This window comes from Serpula lacrymans (genome assembly GCF_000218685.1).
Source record: "Serpula lacrymans var. lacrymans S7.9 unplaced genomic scaffold SERLAscaffold_9, whole genome shotgun sequence".
NCBI classification, from domain to species: Eukaryota; Fungi; Basidiomycota; class Agaricomycetes; order Boletales; family Serpulaceae; genus Serpula; species Serpula lacrymans.
In genome coordinates, this window is record NW_006763298.1 from 1304509 (window position 1) to 1329732 (window position 25224).

Consider the following 25224-nt stretch of genomic DNA (forward strand, 5'->3'; position numbering starts at 1 on the left):
AGACATAGCCCTTCCTGACATCATAGATGGGTACTCAGGTATCGTCGATATACAAGACAACCATAATACCGAAGAACAAGAAAGCCCCGACAGTAATGCTGTCGTGGAGGAGCAAACCGGAGAACAAACGTATGACACGTGCTCAGTAGCGGAATCGCGGCCCTCTATATCACCTCTGAAGCCTAGTGGTACACAATGGCTCAACGAGACCTTTGGCCCAACACCCACCGCATCCACCATCTTTGGAAAGCCACCTGCGCAAGAAATGGCATCACCGTCTCAGCCTTCAACTACCCAGAGTTCACAATCGGCCTTTTCTAATCTTTCTTCCGTACCCAGTGCATTCGGTTCACCATCTATCTTTGGAAATCCTTTCCAATCGAGTGGCTCTCTTGGGGCTCAAAGTAAGGATACATCCACTCCGACCTCAGTATTTGGAAATTCCACCCAATCCATCTTCCGCCAATCACCGACGGCCAACTTGACGAATAGCTCACCCATGCCCGGTTCGTTTGATTCTACATTATATACTAATGCACAACTCATATCGAACTCAGCGGCCACGTCATCGAACTCAGCATTTAGCTCATTCGCTGCCCCATCACCAACAATGCTGTCTAAACCAGTCTTCGATCAACCGATCACTCCAATCCCAGACAACGGTTTATCAAAGCACTCTCTTTCTTCCTCAATGCCACTGGCTCAATCTCCTTCTGTCACGCCTTCCTTAAATCCTTTTGCGCCCGTTTTCACTCCCCCAAAAATGTCATCTCAGTCGAACGGTGGTGGCACATTGCCAACAAAAACGGATGTGCCTACCCCTACATCTGATATTTCTCAGTCATCGAAAAGACGCAGGCAGTCAGGCACTCTACTTGGCGGTTGTTTAACGACTGAACCACTTTCTTTGGGCGATGATGTATTTCCGTCGTCAGGAACGTTCGCTGCTCCAAGCATTAGGACAACTTCATCGCATGGTTCCCTTTTTGCATCTACAAGTACAGACGACTTGGCATACGCCACTTCGCCTTCACCACTTGCTCAACCTCCACCCCTTGGTAAACATCAGCCCATATCTCTACCACCTACGCCCACTGCAACGACATTTATACCTGCAGTCGCATCTTCTAGACCTTTGAAATCAATATTCGGCTCCCTTGGTAGCCTACAAACTTCTCTATCTGCTGCACCAACGGAGATTCTCAGCCCTCTAGTCATTCCCTCTCCTGGAACTTCCAGATCTCTTGGTTCTATCCCCAGCTTTCTGCGCAACGAGCTTTCTGAAACGCCAACGCGCTCAACTCTAAGAGAAGTTCTGACCTCATCTCGCGACACCTTGCAGAGCTCGCTCACTCGCCGACCTTCATTGCCAAGTAGTGATGTTCCAGTTAATGAAGAAGCTGACAATATAACAGCTGGTGCATTTTCTCGAAAGTGTTCGTTGGTGAGGGAAGTCTTTGAAAGGTGGAGAAAGCGTACATCTACTCGGGTCAAGTGGTCTGAGGCCTGTCAACGGAGCGATGCTTATAGTCGGAAGGTTCAAAACGAACGCCTTACTCAGAGCACTGGGTATTCGCCTGAGAACAAACGCAAGGCAAGACCTACTGAATCGCATACTCCTGTGAGGAAACGCATGCGACAAAGACTGTCGGCTGAGTACAAGCCGCCACGTACAGATGAAGATTTGGCAAAAAGATTTGAGAAGGTGTGTTTACACTGCAAAATTATTATTATTTGCTTTGTGGTGACCTCATCTTACTAGAATCACGAGGAACACGAAAGAAGGTGGGCTAGAGGCTCTTTCCTTCGTACACTACAAGGTCGTGTTGAGAGATTAGCGAGTGGTTGCGTGATGCACTCTCGGTGGAGCGCGTGGTTGTCATTGAACCCGGAGAACGATGGTACGGCAATCTGGTTGGAACAAAAGTTTAATGTGCCTGCCTCAGGACAGTGGAAGAACGAGAGCATCTTCCAGATACCGATAAAGCTACCTTCGGTCAAGAACAGCGACTCGATATTCCCAGGATTAATTGTCTTCGAATGCACACCCCTGGAAGAAGTAAAGGATGACTTGGAAAGGTTCGTGATACACCTGTCTTGAATGTATATCTTCTGATACCCCTGCAGAAAATTTCGCATTTTAGAGGACTGCACCCGTCTGCGAGATGTAATACAGGCTCTCCCACCTAAGCGCCATTACATGCCCTCTCTTTTGACAATCTCGTGGTCAGAAAGCGAACAAAGCAATTCGTTGTCTGATCTGGCAGAAATGGTCTGTTTTTTTACTCATAGCATGGCAAGTTCGTGCTCACTTACCGCCTAAAAGATTTCTACAATGCTACAAGAGGGGGTACTACATGCTCACTACAAACTGTCACTGTCGGCTGTTACCAAGGACCTGGACTCGAAGCTTGGCGAGGCAATAGGACTCCTTTCTCTAGACGTCTCCGGTAAATATGTGCTAGGGATGTCTTCTACAGGTCTGTGTGCCTCACTAGTTGGCGTATCAAGCTATTTAATGTAAACTCGAAACAGAGCTGTTCGCGTCACTGCAACTATCTCCGCAGAATTTTGCGCTCAAGTGGTTAGATCAGTGTCTCATCGATGAAGAATGTTTGTTTTGTACCTCTTTATCCTTCCTTTTCAGTCACTGATCAATAATGTATATACAGTCAACTGGAACCTTCATGGACAGATGTTGGAAATGTTTGTCGATTATCTCAACCGTACCTCTCAAGCGCGATTAGACCTATCAGCGGAGGGTCCAAAGATTGATGGTTTACCTCCATTGAATTTACGACATATCAGCGATAGCAGGTAAGGCTTCCTTTCAACCTGACAACTTTCTAGTATATTCACGATGGATTAGGCAAACGTTCGACTCTATTGAGGACTGGTTACAGCTTCCTCTGATTCGAGAGGTTGCGAATGAAATACTTGAAGACGTCAAATCGCATAGAGATATGGGTCGAGGTTAGTCACTGTTCAGGACAGCGATTGAAATACATTTTATATTATTTCCAGAATTTCCTTCGAGGAGTTTTATACCTCAACTCTGCGATCTTGCCCAGGACCATGTCGGGCGCATGCTAAAAATTAAACCCACCGAGGTCCACTGCATTCAGAAGGCTCAATATGCGGCTGTTTTGGATGCTGTCAAGGAGTGGGGCCTATCATACGAGGAAAAACTTCATGCGATGTATACGATTCGACTGCGGCGATCACCCAAGAGGCGTTCATCCTTTGGTACAAGCATAGCAAGCAGGTTTGTTCGCTTGTCAACTACAACTAAAACTATCCTCTTACACGCTGGAACATAGATCGTCTACCCCTACGAAACGGAGACGTATATCTCTTTCTGAAGTGTCTACTATTGGTGATGACGATACTTTGGGGGTCAATGTCACCCCAAGCTACGCATCTCTCCCATTAAGTGCTGCCACCTCTCCTGCTCCCTCGGAGGATCTATCTACTCCAGTCACTGTTGCCATGTTACGCACATTGACGAAAAGCGTTAAAGCGAAGTATAGTGGCAGCCCATTGGCAAAAAATTAGATCTATTTGGCAGTTTCATGTGCTCATACCGATAACGTTGATTTCGACCCTTTCATACTTACATGACATTTGTCGTCACTTATCCATTTTGGTTTATTGTATGTTGCTATCTTGTGTGTTCGGAATAATGTATCCATACCAATCACTCTCATGATATTTATCTCTGCTGGACATCATCGCAGTTATCGTACAGTGCGTATCAGAACGAAGAAACCAGGAGTCATGATCTACCATGTCGTGGGTCTATGGATATTTATGAATATCAGTGTATATCCCGATATGATACGAGCAAACCACTTCACCCAAATGTTTGTCCGGGAGGGATTGTAAGCAAAGGCTCCGCCCGTCCATCAGCAGTGTTCAGAAACACTGTGTTACCCCACCATGTTTGAATACTATTCAAACCTATGGTGCCATTGGCTGGGTATTGTAGGCAGAAGAAGATCAAGATGATGGAGACGGCTACCCCAGAATCCATGGCCGCTGAAAGGACATCTGATAGTGCAAGATAAATCTCAAACATGGCCGTAATTTGGAAAGACAATGCCATCACGCACAATTATATTTCGCCCACCATGAGAAATGTCTTCTTCTAATCACAAACTGGAAAATAAATCCCACTATTGCCCACGGGACATAGTTGAGAGCACTAGCAGGAGGGATTGCGCCGATACCGCTGAAGATAACCGGGAAGCTTATCGTAGTGATTTATCAAAAGCACAAAGGTTGGGATGGCAAACAAACGTACTTGACATAGCGGATGAAACCATTCGGCCACTTCAACGTGATTAGCCATGCTACCAAAGGGCATAAAGCTCCAATTAGGAAGAAGTAGACAAGAGCTACAGAAATTCATTCATCAAAACTACGGCAAGCGGCTGAAATGAGACGTGACAAACCATAGTAAACCTGCCCTTTGGAAAACTGCCTGGCCGGGCCGATAACACCCCAGATGATACTAGCCGTTCCGAATACCTCTGTACTTGGGCATATGAATCCATCTTTCTGAGTCGTGCTACACATATCTTCGATATTAGTGAACATCCATGCTTGGACTCCAAGCTGCACTGTCCCCGCTACCACAGAAGCAACGACTTGACTCCAGAACATGGGACGCGGTGGGATCTTCATGTAGTGTCCAAGTTTAAAATCAGAAGCAAAAGTGAGAGCTATATTGCCTGTGTCAATAAACGCAAAATTAAACGATCATGGAGTGAGGTAACCTTGGGCCATGGTAATATAACCCCATGTCTTGAACATCATCATGGCGATAGGACGGCCAGGAAGTGCATACCCAACAATGAGTTCGGTGACAACACTAGGGATAGGACAGTTTGTCAGCCAATGCCAGACTCAGACAAGGTTTAAAGTTACTTCAGTCCGACTTGCTGGTTGGTGATTGCTTGTATCATTCCAATAGGAATGACATAGAAAAATGCTAACAAACCAGTCAATTCCAGGTAAAATTATAGTAAAGATAGAAAAGAAGATGCACCGATGATTAATGACAAGACAAATGCCCACACCGGGAATTCCGTATGCCACTCCTCTATCGAAATCACTCCAATCGCGAACATTGATACTGGCGGACACATGTAGCATGAGAGTCAGAATAACGTAGTTCAAGCTATACTCACAGAAAATAATCATGTACCACCACTCGGGCACCTGCTTATATTTCGACATTAATCGAGCGTGGATATCTGGCTGTTCGTGCATTGAACGCCTGCTTTGAACCCATATTTGCTTTCGGAAGAATAAGAAAGCGTGCATGAGAGTCGCTGTGATAGACGCAAATGATAAGGCATAAGCCATTGCAAATGTTGTTCTGCGACAGGATTAATCATTCGCTTTCCAATTCAGAATAACAAGGCGGGCATACGATAAGAATAGCGGGCTGTACTCTTCGTAGGCAGTCATATTGAGCGATGCATCGGCATTGATGATTTGGGTGACGTTGTAAGCCGCACCCGTGTTGTCGTATGACCCACGGGAAGAAATTCTGAATTACCATTTCCCCCCGCATCTAGTCATGGGTATGTAGTAAAGAAAAAAAGGACGTACGGCATATACTTGCTCTCCCATGTGTTAGTATAATACAAGGCGGGGACAACGAGCCCTGTGAAACTATTCAATACGAATGGTCATATAAAGAGTGGAGGTAAACGCACAAAAGAAGAAGACAAAGCCAAATGCAACATTGGCTTCAGCCCACCATGGTGTAGCGAGGGGACTCCCGATGTACGTAATCTGTGACCAGTCGAACGTGATCAAGCTCATTCCCATTCCACTGACATAGCCAAACATCTGGTTCACGATAATATTGTCGGGAACTATCCAGCAGACCCACGAGAAGTAGGAAATAGCTTGGAAGAGGTACCCAGGCACAAAATACCATAATACACCACACCCAAAGGCGTAGAAGAAAAATCGTTCGCGAGAGATACCGCCACGGTTACCCATTCCCGCGTATGTCTGCGCGTGCAAAGTGTTGAATAATGCACATGTCACTAGGTTAGCAGGCCAAACTGTAGCACAGTCAGATGAGCTATCGAAAAAACATTATTTTCAAAAACGCACTCATAGACGGGGGCTGAACTAGGAATCGCCGAAGAACACCCCCAATGGAAAAACCGATTAGCTGAGTCGACATCACAACCATCCACTGATCTACGGACGGGCATGGTCGGGTAAGGACACAAGATGAAGTGAGAAAAAGAATTTCAATTTAAGCCGAAAGGTATAGAAGGAGAGAGATCCGAGGATAGGTCCGGGGTGCGCATGTCATGAGAAATAGATCGAAGCGTCATGACAGAGTGAGACCGTGTTACCAGCGATGATCGTGATGGAACGCATATACAATGAACGCTGTTAGGGCCAATCTCTACATCAACAATATGAGACCTACATCCAAAGTTATAGACTTGGTTGTAGTAGACGCGTTGGACAGCGACAATGTCTGTCTACATTCGGATAAAAGATTAGGACATTATAACGCCGGAAAAGTGCAAATTAAGGAAGTAAACAAATAAGAATAGTTAAGATAACAAAACCTCATGCTCCGATGGTGCGATAACTCCATGCGAGGACTAGGGAAAATCACTTACCGCGTATGCCGAACCCGAGCCCACGGTAGCCATGATTGTCACGAGCACGTGCTCTTTGATCGTAAATGGTCCCGGGTTGAGAGGTACGCCAAAAATGCGCCAATTAGGTACAACCTGCGTTTATAGCATAGCCAAATTATCATTATGGGAGCATAAGCAAGGGTGGGGAAAAGGTTACTATCAATTAGCATAGCATATTAATCAAGCCATGAAACGAACCTTTGCCCAAGCTCTTCCAACGGGAAAAGAGAGCAATTGCGCAACAATAGAGGAAATAGACACAGACGGGTACCGGAAGAAGAAGAACTGATTCAAGCCGGCTATTATGATCGCCCATGCAATACCTTGAAGGTAAATGCATATGAAAGAGTTCCAAAGCGAGCAAGCATATCCGATGACTTACCCATAACCCATGTACGGATACTCGACACGGGAATATCAGGGTCATCCGTGTTTGCAACGGCAGACCGCACCTCGGGATATGGGGAGTCGTCCTCTGGCGGATACAACATCAGGGTTTAATGATACAGGATCGACGGCGAAGGTTAGAGAGTTACCCAGAACGCCAACGAGGGCACCCTCCCTGTCAATATTGGGGTCGTCGAAGTCGGAAATGGCCTCAATTATTGCTTCTGCAAGTTTACGTGTTAGGTTTGGTGATAGCCAAATGGCAGGCCACTTACCACCATTCTTTGCGAGACCAAGCTTCTCGAGGTCTGCAGGACTATAGCGTCCCTCTTCAGAATCTTGCATGCTATTTCCTATAGGCAAAGGATAGTCAATATAGTGAGGGAACGGGTGTTCGTTCTATCACATTCTGTGCGTGACTTTTGCCCTTCTTGTACTCGAACAAGTGCGGGTTCACAGGGGCCCGCACTGATAAGAATGTACCTCACGCCAAGGGAGTATTTTTTGACCGTAAGCTTCCAGGATAAGTGTAAGTGTAAGCATGAGATAAAAAAGGCTGGGAGATGAGAATATCTCCGAGACTGCTGTTATCACCTATAAGCTGGCGTACCCGGCTCCTTTTGTTGATAAATAGATGCGTATAATCGTAGTATGTCCAGAAAAGAGGCATATATTTTTAGCAATCGAGTGGAAGGCAAGTGGGGCAGGTGGTAGCTTTGCTCTCTTTTAGACGTTGCGCGCGTACAGGAACCAGACGAATGATGAATTGGACCTATATCTTAGATATAGATACATATCTCGATTATCTAGTGTTCGCTACCGTGTGACTGGCTATCATGTCAGCGCATCTTGTCCAGGGCACACAGTGGTACTTGATGATTATGTGTTCCGATAACTGCAAGATGCCTGAGTGCTGTCATACTGGATAGGAAGAGCCCAAACGTGGAGACAAAGATATAATCAGTATAAATACTCACATATAATGTTTCCCATACCTTTTGACTAGCTTGACTAGCGGGACCAGATTCGCATACGCTGGCACTTGCAAGTAACCTGCATTCTGGTGACAGAGTTAGTAGCCGAAAGTCACGTCGTCACGTATGCTCCCACTCATACTAACTTTCGTCCCCCGCGGCAAACTAAGTTTGAAGTCGAACCCAAGAGTCCAACTTCCCATGTGCTTCGCAATTGCTCCAGCTCCAAGCCGAGTGGCCATCATTACTGTGATTTTAGCATCTACTCGTGACTTACGGTGGACTTTTTACGATGTAATTTTCCTTTATTTCATGTCTCAGGACCCTCAAAACACCCGCCCGGCCTTCAAAGTCTATTACCCGTAACTGGTTCGGCGTCGCACTGGCATGAGCCAGCAAGACCTAGTTTTATTTTTGTCCGGTCCGTAACTTAACATACACCAAGTATCAGCGAAACCTAGGACCACATACATGTGGCTATTACTAGCCAGATTTTCTGAATGTAACACTCTTATTCACATTTTTTTCTTCTTCATCAGCCTAGGATGGTGCCGCGGAAGCCAGTAATTTGCCATAAGCTATGATGTTGATCGATAACACTGTTCATTTGAGCGTGCTTACCCGTACCTGGCCTTATCTCACTTATCTTGGAAGGTTAGGTCTCCTTTTTATTGCACCTTCCGCCGTGATTAGGGTGACAAGCGTAAGAATACAATTTCAGTACCACGCCCGCCGTCTGGGGAAAATGCTACTTGATATATTCTCCGTATACTTAACTATCGCACTTTGGGCATTGAGTGTTATCAGTGCGTACAGTCCGGCCGTTATCTGTGCCCAGACCTTTGGCCGACGATTATCTGAAAAGCTCTAATAAGCTACACGCCCAGAGGTTCGATTGTCAGCCACCCATAATCGCGTTAGAGTGCGGGCATCCCCGAATCTGCACGCTGGCGGCGAATGAATCTGACGAGGAGCGACTGAGAAGCCCACGCTTGTTTCCATAGTGTTCCACGCCTCCCATCCACATACTCTCTTGTGAATACTTCAGTCTGCTGGTGTAGATTACCTCTACGCTGCCTGTAACCTAATTTATTTCCGCGCAACCTGTGGTCTTCTATTGCATCCTGCCAACCCCACCTCTTGTGTAATCTGTTATGTCTTCACGCATCAAATTGCCTGAGTGTATGTTTTTTTTCCCTCGCTGCTAAATCTATTTTTATTATTATGCATTCTTAGTTATGACTAACATGTTTCTCTTAGATTTCATCTGTGATCCTCAATCCAGACGCTGGACTTGTCTTTGATGCTCTGATGCTGTTGTGCAACAAACTGCACGAAATGCGGCTGCTCATGAATTGACGAAGAAGCATCAGCGGGCTGTTGAGCGGTATATGCATCTGTTGAGTGAGGCTGATCAAATTGGTCAGATGCTACAAGATGCTGCATCTTCTGCAATCTACGATGTGTCCGATATGTCATTGCAGGGCCATCCTGCACTTGATGATCTGTTCACGCAGATCAGCCAACCACATCGACCCTCATCTCCCAGTTCCAGCCATCGCTCCTCCTCCATGGGATTCCTTTGAACAACAGGACAACAACTACAATGTAGAATCTTGGAGTGATCGTTAGGATTGTTTCCGTCAAGAGTTTGAAAGAGCATTGACTGCCTACGTTGAGGCATCAATAGACCCCCCTGATTCGGAGAGCTCTGATGGGGGCAGCATCCTACTTGAAAATGCTCTCTCCACTGATAATCAAGAATCTTGTGAGTGCTATGAGAAAAAAAAAAAAGTTTAATCCCTTCTTTCTAGATCAAATCGGATCTAGACAATCACGTCAAAGGCCACAAGTATACAAAGGTGCATGGAGTCCATGGCAGGATCGTTTAGTTAGTGTGTCAATACGTTGTATGTTAAGATACTGATGTTTGTTGTAGTCGTGTACATTGGATATTGTTGCAAACCTACCGCGTTCTGATTTCTCTGATAAAGACATAGAAGTTCTTTTATGGTTGTTACAAATAAATGGTGTTAGCAATGTTCCTTCTGTAGGTCAAATGAAGGCTCTTTCGAGGTATCTCAACGACGTGTGCAATGTAAAAATGCAAAGATACATGGGAGCTTTTGGACATGCATACTACACCGTGAAACTACACTCTCTGGTGTCAATGGTATGTGTTTGGTGCTCATGCTAGCCATGAAACAACTCATTACTATTTCTAGGACTTGGCAAATCCACTCATACGAGAACATTTGGAGTTCTACCCAGAAGATGCAGGAACAAGACTATATGAAAGTCGACAGGCTAGCGCATGGTTGCATCACGCAAATCCTCACAGGCTCACTCCAATGCACCGCAAAGGCCTGACTGACTACTATACATTTGAACCAACACTTCTGAAAGATGGTACAGTTTGTATGCCGCACCGATGGTACAAAAAATCAAGCATAATGTGGTTTTCTGCGTGGTGTATGGTTTCTGAGGCCAGAGCCAATCAAACTGGGTGGATCAGTAATCAAGGAGATCAAATTGATCTATCCGAAGTCGAACTCTCTATCTATGGTAAGGATCTCATTAGCAGCCTATACCTTGGTTCGGCCTATCCTTCTTTCAACAACATTCATGGTAAGTCTTTATTATCATTATGAATTAATCCAGTGTTAACAATGCCAAGGCTATAGAAGATCTTGTGATGGCCCTATAGAGGAATGGCCCCTTAGCCTGCTAAACCCATGGCGTGCCAAGGCAAAAGGCTCACGAGTTGTTTCTTACCCTGTGTGGTTATACTGTGATGATACATCTGGTAACCGATCAAAGAAGTGGAACGAACATAACAGCTTTCTATTTGTTCCAGCAGGTCTTCCATGAGAGCACGCTCAACGTGAATGTAGTATTCACTCCCTTTGTACATCCAACAGTGCACCTCCGCTTGAAATGTTAGATGGGGTTATTCGGGAGTTCGAGTAAGTATGCTATCTTTGGTTTCTATAATCTAACTGTCCATACCATCAGAGAGTGTCAGGAAGCCGGCATATGGGCATATGATTGCATCCTCCACGAGGTTGTCCTTGTACTTGTTTTTATTCTCGCTTTGCTTGGGGATAATCCAATGCAGAGTGAATTTGCCTGCCATGCAGGTCTGAGATCACGCTTTTTTTGTCGATGTTGTTGGGCATCTGGCAATGCCAGCGGACATCAAGAACTAACAGGGTTTGTTAGCTGGGTAAAAAGCTTCATCATGGTTTGTTGTCCCTTACTCAGGCATTTCACGCAGACTAACAAACTGTTAGATTGGACACTCAAGAAACCCTTTAGAAACGCAAGCATCACCTTAAACTATCTTGGAAAACACTGCAAGGGGTTCCACAGGCCCGAAATCAAGGAATTCGCACATCAACAGGTGTGAAAGACACATTTCTTCACAATTTTATTGATAAATTACAACAGGCTAAGAAAAAGCTCAGAGGTTCAAACACTGACGATGCAACTCAGCAGATTTTGTCTCAAATGCCGACAAATCCATACAATCCTATCTGGCATGTTAAAGGTAAGTGGCATCACTTTCGTGTCTTTATTGTCAGTACTAAAAAAACCTTGAGTCAGACCTGAACCCACACAAAGCTACACCTGTTGAGGTTTTGCATGTTGTCTTATTAGGCTACAGCAAGTACTTCTGGCAAGATGCTATTAGCTGGCTATCAGATTCTGAAAAGGAGATACTCAAAGCTAGATTATCGAGTATTGATGTATCTGGTCTTGACCCCTCAGTGACAATGCTCCAAGGTCATACTCTGGTTCAGTACACTGGCTCCCTTGTAGGTGTGACAACACCAACAAGACACAGTCTTGGGGCACTGGAGCACAACAAAAACAACACTCAGAAGAAGAGGAAGAGGTGGGAGTGGTTACCCATTTGGTAGGACCGAGTTAGTTGTTGGTAGACAACAGGAGGACTTGCTGAGTCCTTCCCCATGTATTGCTCCTGTATATATGCTAAAATACATGAGGTACTCTACAGTTGTAAATAAAGTTTAAAGTCCAATGTTTAGCATGTGACCGGTCACATGGTGAGTCTAGACACTGGTCAGGTGTTGTGTCACATGACTGGTCATGTGACTTGGAAAAATAAAAGTAAAAGTACGAAAAAGGTGAAGTGTAAGTAGGTACTGGTACGTCAATTGTAACAGTAGGGCGTGATTTCCGACTCATCAGCCAAGTTGCTATTTTCATGCTCTATGACTTGCTCCCACAAAGCATCCTAGAGGCTTGGGCAGCATTGTGTTTCCTGGTTCCCCTTGTATATCAGCCTGAAATCGACAACCTAGAAGCCTATTTGGTGAGATTTAATTCTATTCGCACACATGCACATCTTAATGAGTTTCTAGGACCGTCTTTCAAATGCCATTCAATATTTTCTTATCTGTGTTGTAAAATGGACACCACGATGGTTCAATAAACCAAAGTTTCATATTTTACTACATATCATTCAGCACATCAGAGAGTACGGGCCTGCCATTACATTTGCCACGGAAGGATTCAAGTTGTTTAACAGTGTTATTTGGGGGTGGTGTATTAACTCAAATCATCAAGCTCTGTCTCATGACAGTGCTCAATGCGCAATATCACTTGCTCGACTGCGACACCTTGTCTGTGGTGGTTACTTTGAGGCAGAGATTGAGGCTAGCAATGGTAGGATGAGTACTAAGTGGATTAGTGCCGGGGAACTTGCAGGAAGTATATTTAAAACATCACCTGTAGTTGCACATCATCTTGGGTTGAATACAAAGCAGTCTGCACCTCAGGGTAGGTTGTTCAGTTTTGTCTCGAGAAACTCATACTGACGCTGATATCAGGTCTTTGCACCTTGTCAAAGGAGCCACCGTGCATCTGGCAGAAAATGCAGGCATTAGTGAAGTTCAGGTCCCCATTTGGCCCAATGTACTACCAAAAATGTGCAACCGTGGTTATCCAAAATGGCAATGTGATCAAAGTAGGCCACCATGCTGCGTATAAGGATGAGAACAATATACACCATGTCTGTCAAGTTATCAAAATGCTTGTCCGTCAAGACAAAATGATGGACCAGCATGCAAAGGTTGTTTTTCTGCAGAGGCTAGATGTCGGTGATGTGGTCCTACCCTATCAGATGCTAAGTGTCAAGATGTCAATAGTTTATTATCTTGCACACCCACAGGATCTATCTTGTGGGATCAACCTACAGTATAACTGTGCCTCCAATAGATGCACAGTTTCCGCTACTTGACCAAAATACCGAGAGAGAGAGAGAGGCTGCCTGAGGATTCCCCGGCTGTGCTCCATATCAATCCGGAGGATTTAATCCTCAATACTGCAAAAATGAGAGACGCAAAAATTATACAGGCCTTTGGATCTTTCATTCCCATCCTTGATGCTAACAAGATCATCACTGATGCGTGTAGATTGGAGCTGATGTCTCATTGATTAAAGGTACTATCACACTCTATAAAGCGGTGGGGGACATACCAATATTCTCGCTTTTAGTGTGACAATGTGACATTATAGTAACATGACACCATGCATCAGCAGAATGCACATCATGCGCCAGCCCAACATCCATCATATAAGACATCCACAACCCAATGACAATCCCCACCCATCCACACTCTTTTAACATTGCTATCATTTTTTAATTTAGACCCCCCCATCCTCAATGAACTTGAGCAGTGTCATGAATCCATTTGATGGTGACACTCCGCCCTCATACGAGTCACATAATCGTTTTTATGCCCCTCAAGCTTTGCAGCTGCAGCAGCCAGTTCATTCCACCGTAATTCCATCCAATCCAAATCAATCAACAAACTCCATCTCTGGTGGACATGGAAATATCTGGAACGTAAACAACTTGGTGTATTCTGTGAGGTCAAATCACTTTAAGCGGGGACCTTGTACACATATGGCCATGAATAGGTCTATCAAATGTGCTGATCTTCCTAGTGATGGTGAGGACACAGAAGAACCAGGCTGGGGCACCCACTTACCTGATGCACATGCTGGTCGCTGTCGATGATGAGAACTGTTGTTAGAAAACCACACACAAAAACAAACTAATACACAATCCTCCCAGATTCCACGGAACTTGTTTATGGGCTTTGCCTCCTAGAACAGTGGGTGCTTTGGTTGTTCGTGGGGTGGTATGTATGAGGATCCTTCAAAGTAAAACCCAGAGGTGTATGAGTGTGGGTTTTGAGGAGGAGGGATAGTTGAATTTATAGAAGATAGGGGCTTAGTGATGAGTATAGATGAGCACTACCTTGCTAATTGTAGCACAAGGTAGGTTTGAGAACGACGAGGATGAGGTTCCCAGTGATAGCAGACTCCTGATGCACAAACTGTAGTGCTCAGAAGGACTCTAATCGAAGGGGATGACAATGACTTCAAAATTGGGAAGTGACGATGACAGCAATTAACAGTGGTAGCAGTGGGAAGTGTTGTGACCACACTGGATCACAGGTAGCAGAGAGTAGTGAACTTGAGATTAGAGAAAAAGTCTGGATTGGAGTTCTTGTTTTTTTTACAAGGTAAAATACAGGGGTTTATATAGTAAAAGAAAAGTAGGCTATGCACAGTATAGCTGTGCAAAAAGAATGAGAAAGAACATGAAGGAAGGAATGTATGCTGACAAATCCTGCGTAGGTAGTACAGGATAAGATTGTCAAAAAAAGGAAAAGAAAGGGATAGAACAATGAATGCTGTGAGTAATGTCACAGGTTTATACAGCCATAAAGTAAAGTCCAATAGCAAAAAGAGAGCAGGAAAATCATGATGTCATGGGAAGATGGAGTAAAAAAATGGCAAGGCAAAACACTATCAGTATCAACACAGTTCCTTTATTGTTAGTCAGGCATTCTAAAAAATATGTGTCCATAAAAATAATTCAAAAATCAAAAATAATTGCACTGTAAATGAATGTTCTGCTGAAGAAAAAGAAACTGGAGCCACCGGTCCACCACCTAGTCCAAATCTGACAGTTCCATGGCCTTACCAATGGACTGGTTGTGTTGGACCACCTGATCAAACGAGGGAGGGAGAGGAGTAGTTCCAATTTGGAACAAGTGAGTCCCAGGCAGTGTGTGGTAGGTGTAGCTGTAGCGAAGACGATAGACAAAAGATAAGTGTACCCAAGTGAATGGGACAGCAATGAACATGGGCGACGCAAGGGGATGAACCTTCTCCAGCTCAAAAACTACCCACCCACACTCCAACCAGGCAAGACGAGCGACCAATATTTTGATAGTATATGATGGCAGATCAACGTCATGAAGATGGACCTGTTGCCCTATTTGGACCGGCCGCCGGGGCTTTGCTGATATCAGCAGTGGCACGTGGTAATCAACGGATCGGCGACAGAAGCGGATAGGAAGTGGTGACATCAGAAATGGTGGGGGTGCAAATAAGATGAGGAGGAGGAGGGTGGAGGTGACGAAAAAGTGGATTAGAATGGGGATTCAGAAATGACCGTCGGGTGAGAATAAAAAGGAGAGGAAGGGGCCCATGGTGGGGCTAGGCAAAGGAAGGGGAGTAAGGGAAACGACAAAAGCGAGGGCACAATGCAATGTGTAGCCAGTGGCAACGCGAAAATTTGCCAAAATGCCAAAACGCGGAAAGTACCAAATGGAAAAGCAAAGGTAAGCGTGACTGGATTGCCTAATAGAGGTGGTGCTGATCAGCCACAAGTTCAAAACAGGCAATATTAATTACTATTCCACGTGGCACTATGCCTGTGTGGCGCAAAGGCGAGTCTTTTTGAATATTCGCTTCGTTATTGACACCTGTCCATGCTACCAATCAACTTTGGTGCATGACATCACCCAAGTCCTTACTCTCCAGCAACGCCCTGTTGTTCTCAAGATGATAACACCCCTGTTGATCAGTCACCATCCGCTCCCCAAAACAACATTGCTAATGCACAAGTTGTTGTTTAGTTATCACAAATCTGCGAGCTTGATGACAAGTGCAGCCGCATTTTTAAGTCTTTCTACAAGACTGGTTTTTCAATTTCAATTGTTCCTGACTTGCACTTACCAGTTTATGTAGTATATTGATCCCACTCAATGTGACGTGCTTGGAAGTTTCCTTCAATTTGCCGTGATCCTACAGAATCAACAACACCTCAAAGCCATTAACACTACCATCAACACTTTCTCTGACCAACTTGGTACTTTATCTGGCCTTACAAAGAAACAATGGGCTCCTGATGAAGAACTTGTTAGAATATACTCTGACATACCAATACCCCATAGGATAATACCTCTGATTTGTAAGCCAGCCCAGTATGCAGCAGCTATTCTGTGTAAGACGTCCGTGGTTGTATGTCATGTTTAAGATCCTACATTGTATAACCTTGGCCATATAGCTCAATTGGTAGAGCAGCTGGCATGTATCCAGAAGGTTCCAGGTTCAATCCCTGGTCTGGTCATTATCCAATTTTATCAGAACTACGGGCAAGCTCTTTTTTATTGTTTCATTCATACTATGCTCATCAAATATTAGACTTCAATTCTGAACATTGCAAAGGACATTGTAGTCCAGTCTAACCACCGTCATTTTATCTCTATGTTTCATGATGTTGGAGTAAGTATGTCTAGCCTCTTTTGTTTAGTACTGACACATTCTTCAGGATATTTTCCGACAACGAGCCAGTGAACTGGGTATCAAAGATACCATCAGCTCTCACAAAGGTATAATTGACTCGCTTGTCAAGAAACAATCAAATTCTGCATAAGAGCATCTGAGGCACCAGGTGAAATTTTTACTTTTATATAGGCACCTTAAAACTAATGGTTTTCTATAGATCAATAACTCATTGCTTCCATCAGGGCCCACACATGCTTCACTTGACTCATTTTCCATGCAGATCTGCAAGAAGTTCAGAGATGGTGGCATTGTCTGCCCACTTCCAGTGGAGTTCATCATACAATGCATTTTAATGGTATGAATATCAATTTTATTCCTGTTTTATTCCTGATCATAGCATACAGAGGTCGTATGGCCTCCGTTACACAGCAAAAAAAGGGAAGAAAACTTACCACACAGAGTTGTCTGAGTTTGAACCTGAATCCGAGCCTGAACTGAACACTGTTGAGGTGCAGGAGAATGATAAACCAGGGACCGATTCCAATGAAGAGATAGAGCCCAGGGCTACCACTGCAAGAGGCAGAACTAAGGCTAAGTCCAAGAGGACACTGAAAAAAGCTCAAACCACAGAAAAGAACACCTTCTTCATTGGTTTTGAGAAATACATCCAGAGGAAGTGGAGGAAGTACATTGGTAACCCTGCTGGTTACAAAGAGTGAGTCCTGATCATTTCTATGCCTAGTCTCCTCTCTTGATATTACACTAGGTATATCCGGCTCTTGAAGGATCGTGACAATAGACTCTTCGACCCAAGCTTCAAGATCACCTCAAGGAATACTAGTCTCTCAAACAATGCTAGCACTAGTCTCACAATAAACTCGTTGGATGCATTGGCAAACTATCTTGATGGCCTCAACTGATCAGTATATAGTGCTTTCTCCATTACAGTATATATACTTTTCATAATCTGGCTTTGGTCTGTTTTGTTGATACAACCTCGCTGCTGACCCGCATTCGTTTTTACATCATGCTATGTTCCCCCTGCGTTATAGTACCAATCCCTGCAATATCAGTTAATGTTTGTTCTTGTCAGACTGCCAGCAAGAGACACAATTATATTGGAACATGATACTACAGGCTGATCACAATAATGGTTGGGAGCACCTCACGCTCAGCCCACCATTGAGCATATCATGGGCTGTGGTTTTCTATTGTCGGCTCATTGGCACCGCTATGGGCAGGGTGCGGTTCGCGCAAATGCGGCTTACAGTCTGGCCTGCAGGCACCGGGTCACCTTTCCTCTGGACGTGTACCTTCGGGCTTTGAAGGAAAAAATAGCCTCAGTTGGGTAAAAAGATAACAAAGCAAATGCATTGACCGAGAGTCGAACTCGGAGCGCGGCCACATTTACTAAAATGGGAAGACCGCATGTTACCGCTACACCATCAATGCCTCAAAATATATTTTCTGCCACAATTACTCCAATATTGCAACTTTCTCTCTTACATAAGGTTTTTTTTGCCTGTTCGACACACTTCTTCAAGTTGTATCACTTCAAACTTTACAATTAACAGTCATGAGTACAGCTCCAAGTTCAAGCTCATCTGGGATCAAGAGAAAACCGAGTGTTATTATCACCATCGGAATGGCTGGTGCAGGGAAGTCAACTTTTGTTCAGCGCATCAACTCTTATCTGCACTCTCTCGATCCACCAAGCCCTCCCTACATCCTCAATCTTGACCCTGCTGTGACTCAAGTGCCTTACGAAGCCAACATTGACATCAGAGACACTGTCAACTATCAAGAAGTTATGAAGCAGTGTGTGGCCCTTCCTGCTTACGGACTTCGTATCGAATGAGTGACGGTGTTTTGCGCACAAGGTATAATCTGGGACCCAACGGCGGAATCTTAACAGCTCTCAATCTATTCACTACGAAGTTCGATCAAGTTCTGGGGATTGTGGAGAAACGCGCGGACACAGTCGAGTAATGTTTTCGCTCAGACTCAAAAAAGCGAACTGCCCCTAACTGAATGCATACGATAGTCACATCATTCTTGATACACCTGGACAAATTGAAATCTTCACATGGTCTGCCTCTGGAGCTATTATCACGGATGCGATAGCTTCGTCCCTCCCTACAGTCGTGGCCTACATCGTCGATACCCCTCGAAGCTCCGCACCGGCGACTTTCATGTCAAACATGCTTTACGCATGCAGGTACATCCATACTCCAGTCTCTTCCTTCTATATTACTGAAGTTCACTCCTTCATCCCACGCTCTTGTAGTATAATGTACAAAACCAAACTCCCTTTCATCCTTGTATTTAACAAAACTGATGTTCAACCACACGATTTTGCGTTGGAATGGATGCAGGACTTTGAAGCGTTTCAAAGTGCCTTGGCTTCCCATAGTGGATCACACGACTCTGAAGGAGAGCCCACTTATATGAACAGCTTAATGAATAGTATGAGTTTGGTTCTAGACGAGTTCTACAAGCACCTCAAGGTAAAGTTTTTGTTCCGCTGCTCTGACGGTGTTCTAAATGTTGCCTTCACATAACTATAACACATTCATTTGTAGGCAGTGGGTGTTTCAAGTATGACTGGTGACGGTGTAAAAGAATTCTTCGATGCCGTCGAGGAATCACGAGAAGTATATGAGAAGTATGTGGTTACTTCAACCTATGACTTAAATGCTCACCCATTCGCATATATGCTTTCTCCATCAGGGAATACCTTCCGGAACTCGAGCGTTCTCGCGCTGCTCGCGAAAAAACTCTTCAGGATGTTAAAGATGACTCTATGAGCCGGCTGATGAAAGATCTTGCTGTAGATCGCGCGAAGAATCCTGATGCAGCATTACACGATCGATGGGCTTCGGATGAGGAAGACGACGACGACGACGCTGAAATCAATATAATAGACCGGAGTTAGTACACCGTTGCTTGGACCACGAATGCTTTGTTGCATCGTGCGTCTCACTATATCCGAGACGGCTGACATAGATCCTGTGTAGGCGAAGAGCCCTGGCCAGGACAGTACATCGACATGACACGAGCTCGACGACAGGACGGCGAGCAAATCAATTGGCCACGGCCAAGCTGATCAAGAAAGTGAGTAACTGGATACGTCATTGATAAGCATAGCATTTTAATCATCGCACTTAGATCGCAGGTATGGCAGCAAAGAAAGAAGGGTAAGGACAGGAGTTGCGTCGAGTAAACAAAAAGTGTACAACCCATATAGCATCTAATCGGTGAAGAACCATTTCCCGCATCCACGCTATGATGGCCTTGAGTCAGCAGTTCAGTCGCTCAACACCACCATGCATGGGAAGTTGCTCTCTCTTTTGTTCGGCCTTGACGACCGATTGACAGACAGCAGATATCAAGTATCTGATTCCTCCATATCTGCTCCAAGATTGGTGTGTCAGTAAGGGTCCAATAAATTCGGTCCGGTGTATATCCGTGTGCATGTGTAAAGTATCCAAAAGGGCGCAGCGGTGTTCCTTTGAATGTACTCTTTCTGTACTCTTTCTGTACACCGTTGGTCACGAAGAAGTTGCATTAAGTACGTAGTTTTCCAGCCGTGGTGAAGGTAAGGACTCCGCGAGGCGCCGCAGTCAAATCGTAAGGAGGTCAGCGAGTACTAATGATTGCGACTCTGTGAATCGAGGCCCACTGGTACCCACTGGCAGGGTAGGTCGGTGGCAATATATCGCATTTCGCCGAGGAGGCTCTTTAGGTCTCAAGCGCACATCGCACACTTTCTTTCTGCACTCTGAAACATCGCATCGCATTTCATTCTGTTCCTTGCTACCTTATTTCGTCGAATTTGTGAAGCTTTGTGACCGGGTCATACAGAGCACCGAAAGACATACCCGCATCACTGATCACGAGATCTGTCATATAATCATTGTCGACAGTCCAATTTATAACGGCACTAGAAGTCCTGTTTGCATTTCCTTCTCAGATTTTGACATCCTCCATTCCACCTTTCCCTTCTTCTGTTTCGTCTCGTCTCTCTCAAGATTCACTTAGACTCCTTTACCATCATCGTCATCTCGAACCTCCCTGCCACACTGACCTTTAATCTCTTTCTTCAAATAACATGGACCGGTACGAGTCCAACGTCTTACTCGAGCGCGCATAGCAGACGAGCGCTCACACCTTATTCCCAGCTACGCAAAAATCGAAAAAGTTGGTGCGTGTTAAACATCTATTCATTTATCAAACTAGCATAGACCGCCGACGCGGGAACATGTAGGGGAGGGTGAGTTGTGCATTCATTGATGCTGTGTGCTCTGTTGACGAGGCCCGCGCTCGCGTATGTCATCGTCAGGAACCTATGGAGTCGTTTACAAAGCGCGCGATGTCTCTACAAACCAGATAGTCGCACTCAAGAAAATTCGTTTGGAAGCAGAAGATGAAGGAGTGCCCAGTACAGCCATTCGTGAAATAAGCCTTTTGAAAGAATTGAAAGATGAGAACATTGTTCGGTTTGTTTTCATTTCTACGCCGTCCAACTCCTTTCTTTCGTGCTGAACGCCACGCTATCTCCCCGTACATGTCCAGGCTCCTTGACATTGTGCACGCCGACCAAAAACTTTACCTAGTTTTCGAGTTCCTCGACGTTGACTTGAAACGCTATATGGAGAACGCCAATAGCAGCGGTACGCCACTTACCACCGATATCGTTAAAGTGAGTAATTGCCCTGTACTCCTTGCTGTAATCATCATCAATCGTGCTTGGCGAATGCCGCGCGTCGCGCGTGTATGACGCGTGCTCGTTTCTTGTTCGCGTCTCCTGAGCGCCTGTGGTGCGTAGCGTCTGCCGTCGCGTGGTGCCGCCTTGCTCGTCCCACGCAAACGACGACCATCGCACCTCACATCTTGGTACGGGAATCAAGCGAATGATGTGTTTAAAGATATCTCGAATCTGATTTTATTTTTTTCTTCTCGTCACATCGATTGTGATACGGGAGAATGAATGTGAAATTGACGTCACGTGACTCGCCACAAGCGTGTCGTATTGATTCTGAGGATCGAGGGTCGTTCCTACTTCTAAATAAAACTGTTTCTACTATATATCTATCATGTCGCACTTACTGATTTGTTTTCAAAAAGAAATTTACTCATCAACTTAGCTCTGGTCTCCTGTATTGTCACTCCCATCGCATTCTTCACAGGGACCTTAAACCGCAGAATCTCCTAATCGACAAACGCAATAATCTCAAACTTGCTGATTTCGGGCTAGCACGAGCGTTCGGTATTCCTATGAGGACTTATACACACGAAGTAAGTCATCCGATATGACTTTTGATGTTTTGACTTATCGGTCATCTTTTGAACGTTCTTATGCTGGGTTGACATATCTAATTTCTTTGCTCTCCGCGTGCGTAGGTTGTTACACTATGGTATCGCGCCCCTGAAGTGCTGCTTGGCTCTCGCCATTATTCAACCGCAATTGACATGTGGTCTGTCGGATGCATATTAGCCGAGATGATTATGAAAGGCAATCCCCTCTTCCCCGGCGACTCAGAAATCGACCAGATTTTCAAGATATTTAGGTACGTTTTTCCCGATCCCATACACTTTCGTTTCACTCATTCCTTTGCTCAGAATTCTTGGAACGCCGGACGAGCAGAGCTGGCCAGGAGTCAGTCAGCTTCCCGATTATAAACCGACTTTTCCTCAGTGGTCTCGACAAGACTTGCGGAGTATAGTCCCTTTATTAGATGAAACTGGTATCGACCTCCTAAAAGTAAGTGTCTTGTGTCACTTCGTGGTGTGTGTTATAGTATTGGCATTTCAAGCCCTTGAGCCTGTTCTGGTCAAAGTTCACTTTTATCTCATTTTGTCTTGAACCTTTTTGAGCAAAACTCTAAATTATATATTACAGCGGACATTAACGTATGATACGGCAAAGAGAATTTCAGGTGAGTATCAACCTAATCATGTCGTAGTAAGCTGTTTATCCCTTCGATAGCAAAACGTGCCATCAACCACCCGTGGTTTGATCACTACAAGGCTTGATACTTCAAACCTCTGTTTGTTTCTGCTATGCCATTTCCTTAACCTCTTCATTTTCGCATTTCGCCTGTGTTCCCTTGGCTGCATATCTCTTCTTGCATGTTTTTCTGTTGAAGCGTAAAGATCGACGTACAATACAACACATAGTTTATTATGTATAAGCTGCTGCATTGTCTTCGTTGTTACATTGCACAATGTTTCCTCTCCTTGTCTCGTGAGTATCTATGGGATATCTGGGGACATGTTGGCTGCTTGCCACCTGCACTGGTTTTTATATATCTTCCATATACATTGCAGTCCTCCCAGTGCTATCACAGTATGTTGTCATCATCGTTTGTTCCGACGCTGCCCTCGAATTGTGCCAAAACTCGTGCGCATAGGTAAATTTATAAAAGTTTCTTGTTCAAATTTGCACATTTGTTTCTTACAACTCTGAGAGTGCTTACTGGCTTTGAAAGTCCGCCAAGGGCGTAATGGGCCGCGTTGCCGCGTGATAAAGACAGGCAGTGTCACGGTCGCAGTGACTCTTCTCTCTCGTCCGTAGCTTTCATCAGTATCGAAGACAAAACTATAATCTAAATCCCATTGAAGTCTCCGATGGATTCGATGGACGAAGAAATCCAATACTTGGGCACAAAGTTTGCGCCTCCCTCTGAAGTCAATATGTCTGACCCCTGTCCAGGATCACGCTTGCCAGGGGGTGCGTATCGTCACCTCTGACTTTTCTACAGCGTTTTGATGGTCTTCCAGTTACTGGAATCACTTTGCACGTCGACAAATGTAGTGAAAAGCTACCTCATGACTTGACTTTCTTGAAATCTCTAACCAGTTTCGTGAACATCGGCCGCAAGTCGAGCGCTGAAGATAAAGCTTTGAGGAAAGAGAACGATGAATACAATGCCGTTTTTCCATGCCAAGTAGTCAGTGGAAAGCATGCGAGGTTACTATTCTCAGATGGTGGACAGGTGAGTAAATCCATTCGTTGCCACTCTCGCCTCATTGTTAATTCGGTCCCCCATCATAGGTTTACATCGTGGATCTCGACTCCCGCCATGGTACACATTTGCGCAGAAGAGACGAGACTGTGTCAAAGAGCATTCAGCCTCACGTCTCCACCGTATTGGCCGATGGCGATATAGTTACCTTTGGCAAGAGCGTCGGTGCAGGATCGTATCTCGTATCGCCCGTCTCCGTCCGTGTGGAGCTTTTGCGAGGCCCACCGGCAAAGATACCTCCCATCCGATCATTATCAGAACCTGTTTCTGAGACAGATTCATCGCATGATCCTACAGAGGGCGCTATCAACCCCAGTAGGTCGAGCTCTGGACGTTATGGAGTCTTTATTCCTCCTTCGCCTGGTACTTCTTCCCATTCGGACTCGTCTTCTTCATACAGTATCTCAAGTTCCGAGAATGACTCTGATGTAGAAGAAATCTCCACAATGATGCCCGCCGATAACAATAGGAATGAGAGTGGCCACAATAACGGGTTCAATATATCCGTACCAGGAATACGTGCGGTATTTGACGATGTCTTTAGGCTTCACCCTCATGCATTCGCTCATCTTCTCTCCTCTTCACCTCACCATTCACCCCCAGTTCAAGATATCGATTCCATTCATACCCCCATCCCAGATGTGCGGGACGATGTATCCGAGTCTCATTCTGCGATGGAGCTTTCTACTCCGTCTCCAGCACCGTCTGTATACAATGTTTCTGAACCAGATGTTATCGGAGCTTGGTTTACTTCTCGGTCGCCTTCTCGAGCCAGCAGCAGACCTCCCACTCCGTGCATATCAAGACTGCCTTCACCTTCTGCGGAAGCCAGTGCATCTGATCGCGTCAGAGTGAGTCAGGAGGCCTCTGCTTATGAGCCTGAGTCGCAGAAAGGTAACATTTCGAATCTACCCCCCGTTTCGAACCCACCTCTCGATGATCGCCAAATGACGTCTCCTGTTATCAACGGTACCTCCGCTGCAGATAAGGAAGCCATAGATATACATTGGACTCGCATGTCTCTTCGAGATCTGCAGGTATGTATGAATTTTGTTTTGTTTTGCACTACTAAAATAGTATTTTATTTTATTTAGGATGATCTCTCTGACATAAGGCATACTCTTGTCGATATGGACTCGGGCTTCCAGTCAAATACAAGGAAACTCCGCGATATGGACGAGCGGATGAACGATGCAACGATGCAATCTTCAGAAGCTGTCGACAGAGTGAGCTCTCTGGACGCACAGTTCTCAGCTCTGTATGAACTACGAGACCAAGTGAATTCCTTATCAGAGAGATGTGACGCGTTGCAGAAGAATGATCAAGCGTTGGGCGAGATCAAGGATGGGGTGGATGCTCTTCATGCGCTGGTCGCTGGTATGTGGCACATACTTCATAAATCTGGATATTATTAACGCCCCACTCGTTCTGCAGAGATGAAGGCGCTTCGTAATGAAAGCGAGAAAGAAGCCTCTCTTAAATTACAGTCAATGCAAGATGCTCACGCAGACGCTTTGTCTGCTATCGCATGTGAGG

General features: G+C 45.1%; 8 protein-coding genes across 8 annotated transcripts; 6 read left to right on the top strand and 2 right to left on the bottom strand.

Moving 5' to 3' along the window:
• Positions 1-1379: 1379 nt before the first annotated feature.
• Positions 1380-3705, top strand: SERLADRAFT_471836 (uncharacterized protein; the record flags this gene model as incomplete). Its single annotated transcript, XM_007320284.1, has 9 exons — positions 1380-1705; positions 1763-2079; positions 2128-2272; positions 2327-2480; positions 2536-2613; positions 2673-2817; positions 2870-2973; positions 3025-3265; positions 3321-3705. 9 exons carry the CDS (start codon positions 1634-1636, stop codon positions 3553-3555), a joined length of 1491 nt encoding a protein of 496 aa, XP_007320346.1.
• Positions 3706-3853: 148 nt separating this feature from the next.
• On the bottom strand, positions 3854-7174 carry SERLADRAFT_371352 (uncharacterized protein; the record flags this gene model as incomplete). Its single annotated transcript, XM_007320285.1, has 16 exons — positions 3854-4050; positions 4113-4249; positions 4304-4397; positions 4455-4724; positions 4779-4873; positions 4930-4993; positions 5051-5137; positions 5193-5383; positions 5438-5557; positions 5620-5674; positions 5727-6083; positions 6136-6225; positions 6464-6518; positions 6663-6776; positions 6882-7006; positions 7066-7174. The coding sequence occupies 16 exons, from the start codon at positions 7172-7174 to the stop codon at positions 3854-3856; spliced, it is 2160 nt and encodes a 719-aa protein (XP_007320347.1).
• A 2133-nt stretch (positions 7175-9307) lies between these two features.
• On the bottom strand, positions 9308-9523 carry SERLADRAFT_371353 (uncharacterized protein; the record flags this gene model as incomplete). Its single annotated transcript, XM_007320286.1, has 1 exon — positions 9308-9523. One exon carries the CDS (start codon positions 9521-9523, stop codon positions 9308-9310), a length of 216 nt encoding a protein of 71 aa, XP_007320348.1.
• Positions 9524-9555: 32 nt separating this feature from the next.
• SERLADRAFT_416571 (uncharacterized protein) lies at positions 9556-13344 on the top strand (the record flags this gene model as incomplete). Its single annotated transcript, XM_007320287.1, has 13 exons — positions 9556-9935; positions 9984-10217; positions 10270-10672; positions 10722-10866; positions 10966-11010; positions 11060-11288; positions 11322-11447; positions 11495-11594; positions 11705-11862; positions 12354-12383; positions 12538-12850; positions 12901-13210; positions 13242-13344. 13 exons carry the CDS (start codon positions 9759-9761, stop codon positions 13342-13344), a joined length of 2373 nt encoding a protein of 790 aa, XP_007320349.1.
• Positions 13345-16934: 3590 nt separating this feature from the next.
• SERLADRAFT_409548 (uncharacterized protein) lies at positions 16935-17580 on the top strand (the record flags this gene model as incomplete). The annotated part of the gene is made up of 3 exons (XM_007320288.1): positions 16935-17015; positions 17065-17375; positions 17427-17580. The coding sequence occupies 3 exons, from the start codon at positions 16935-16937 to the stop codon at positions 17578-17580; spliced, it is 546 nt and encodes a 181-aa protein (XP_007320350.1).
• Positions 17581-18206: 626 nt separating this feature from the next.
• Positions 18207-20095, top strand: SERLADRAFT_471842 (uncharacterized protein; the record flags this gene model as incomplete). The annotated part of the gene is made up of 8 exons (XM_007320289.1): positions 18207-18478; positions 18541-18645; positions 18705-18878; positions 18948-19167; positions 19243-19325; positions 19391-19590; positions 19678-19774; positions 19829-20095. 7 exons carry the CDS (start codon positions 18237-18239, stop codon positions 19764-19766), a joined length of 1113 nt encoding a protein of 370 aa, XP_007320351.1.
• Positions 20096-20736: 641 nt separating this feature from the next.
• On the top strand, positions 20737-23108 carry SERLADRAFT_471848 (uncharacterized protein; the record flags this gene model as incomplete). Its single annotated transcript, XM_007320290.1, is given in 11 exon segments — positions 20737-20783; positions 20846-20864; positions 20928-20933; positions 21003-21159; positions 21236-21362; positions 21788-21958; positions 22064-22230; positions 22283-22424; positions 22563-22599; positions 22650-22741; positions 22758-23108. The coding sequence occupies 10 exon segments, from the start codon at positions 20772-20774 to the stop codon at positions 22694-22696; spliced, it is 885 nt and encodes a 294-aa protein (XP_007320352.1).
• A 1081-nt stretch (positions 23109-24189) lies between these two features.
• Positions 24190-24891, top strand: SERLADRAFT_394132 (uncharacterized protein; the record flags this gene model as incomplete). The annotated part of the gene is made up of 3 exons (XM_007320291.1): positions 24190-24725; positions 24783-24834; positions 24862-24891. Coding segments are annotated over 2 exons (415 nt in total), but the record flags the coding sequence as incomplete, so codon positions are not given.
• Positions 24892-25224: the final 333 nt, after the last annotated feature.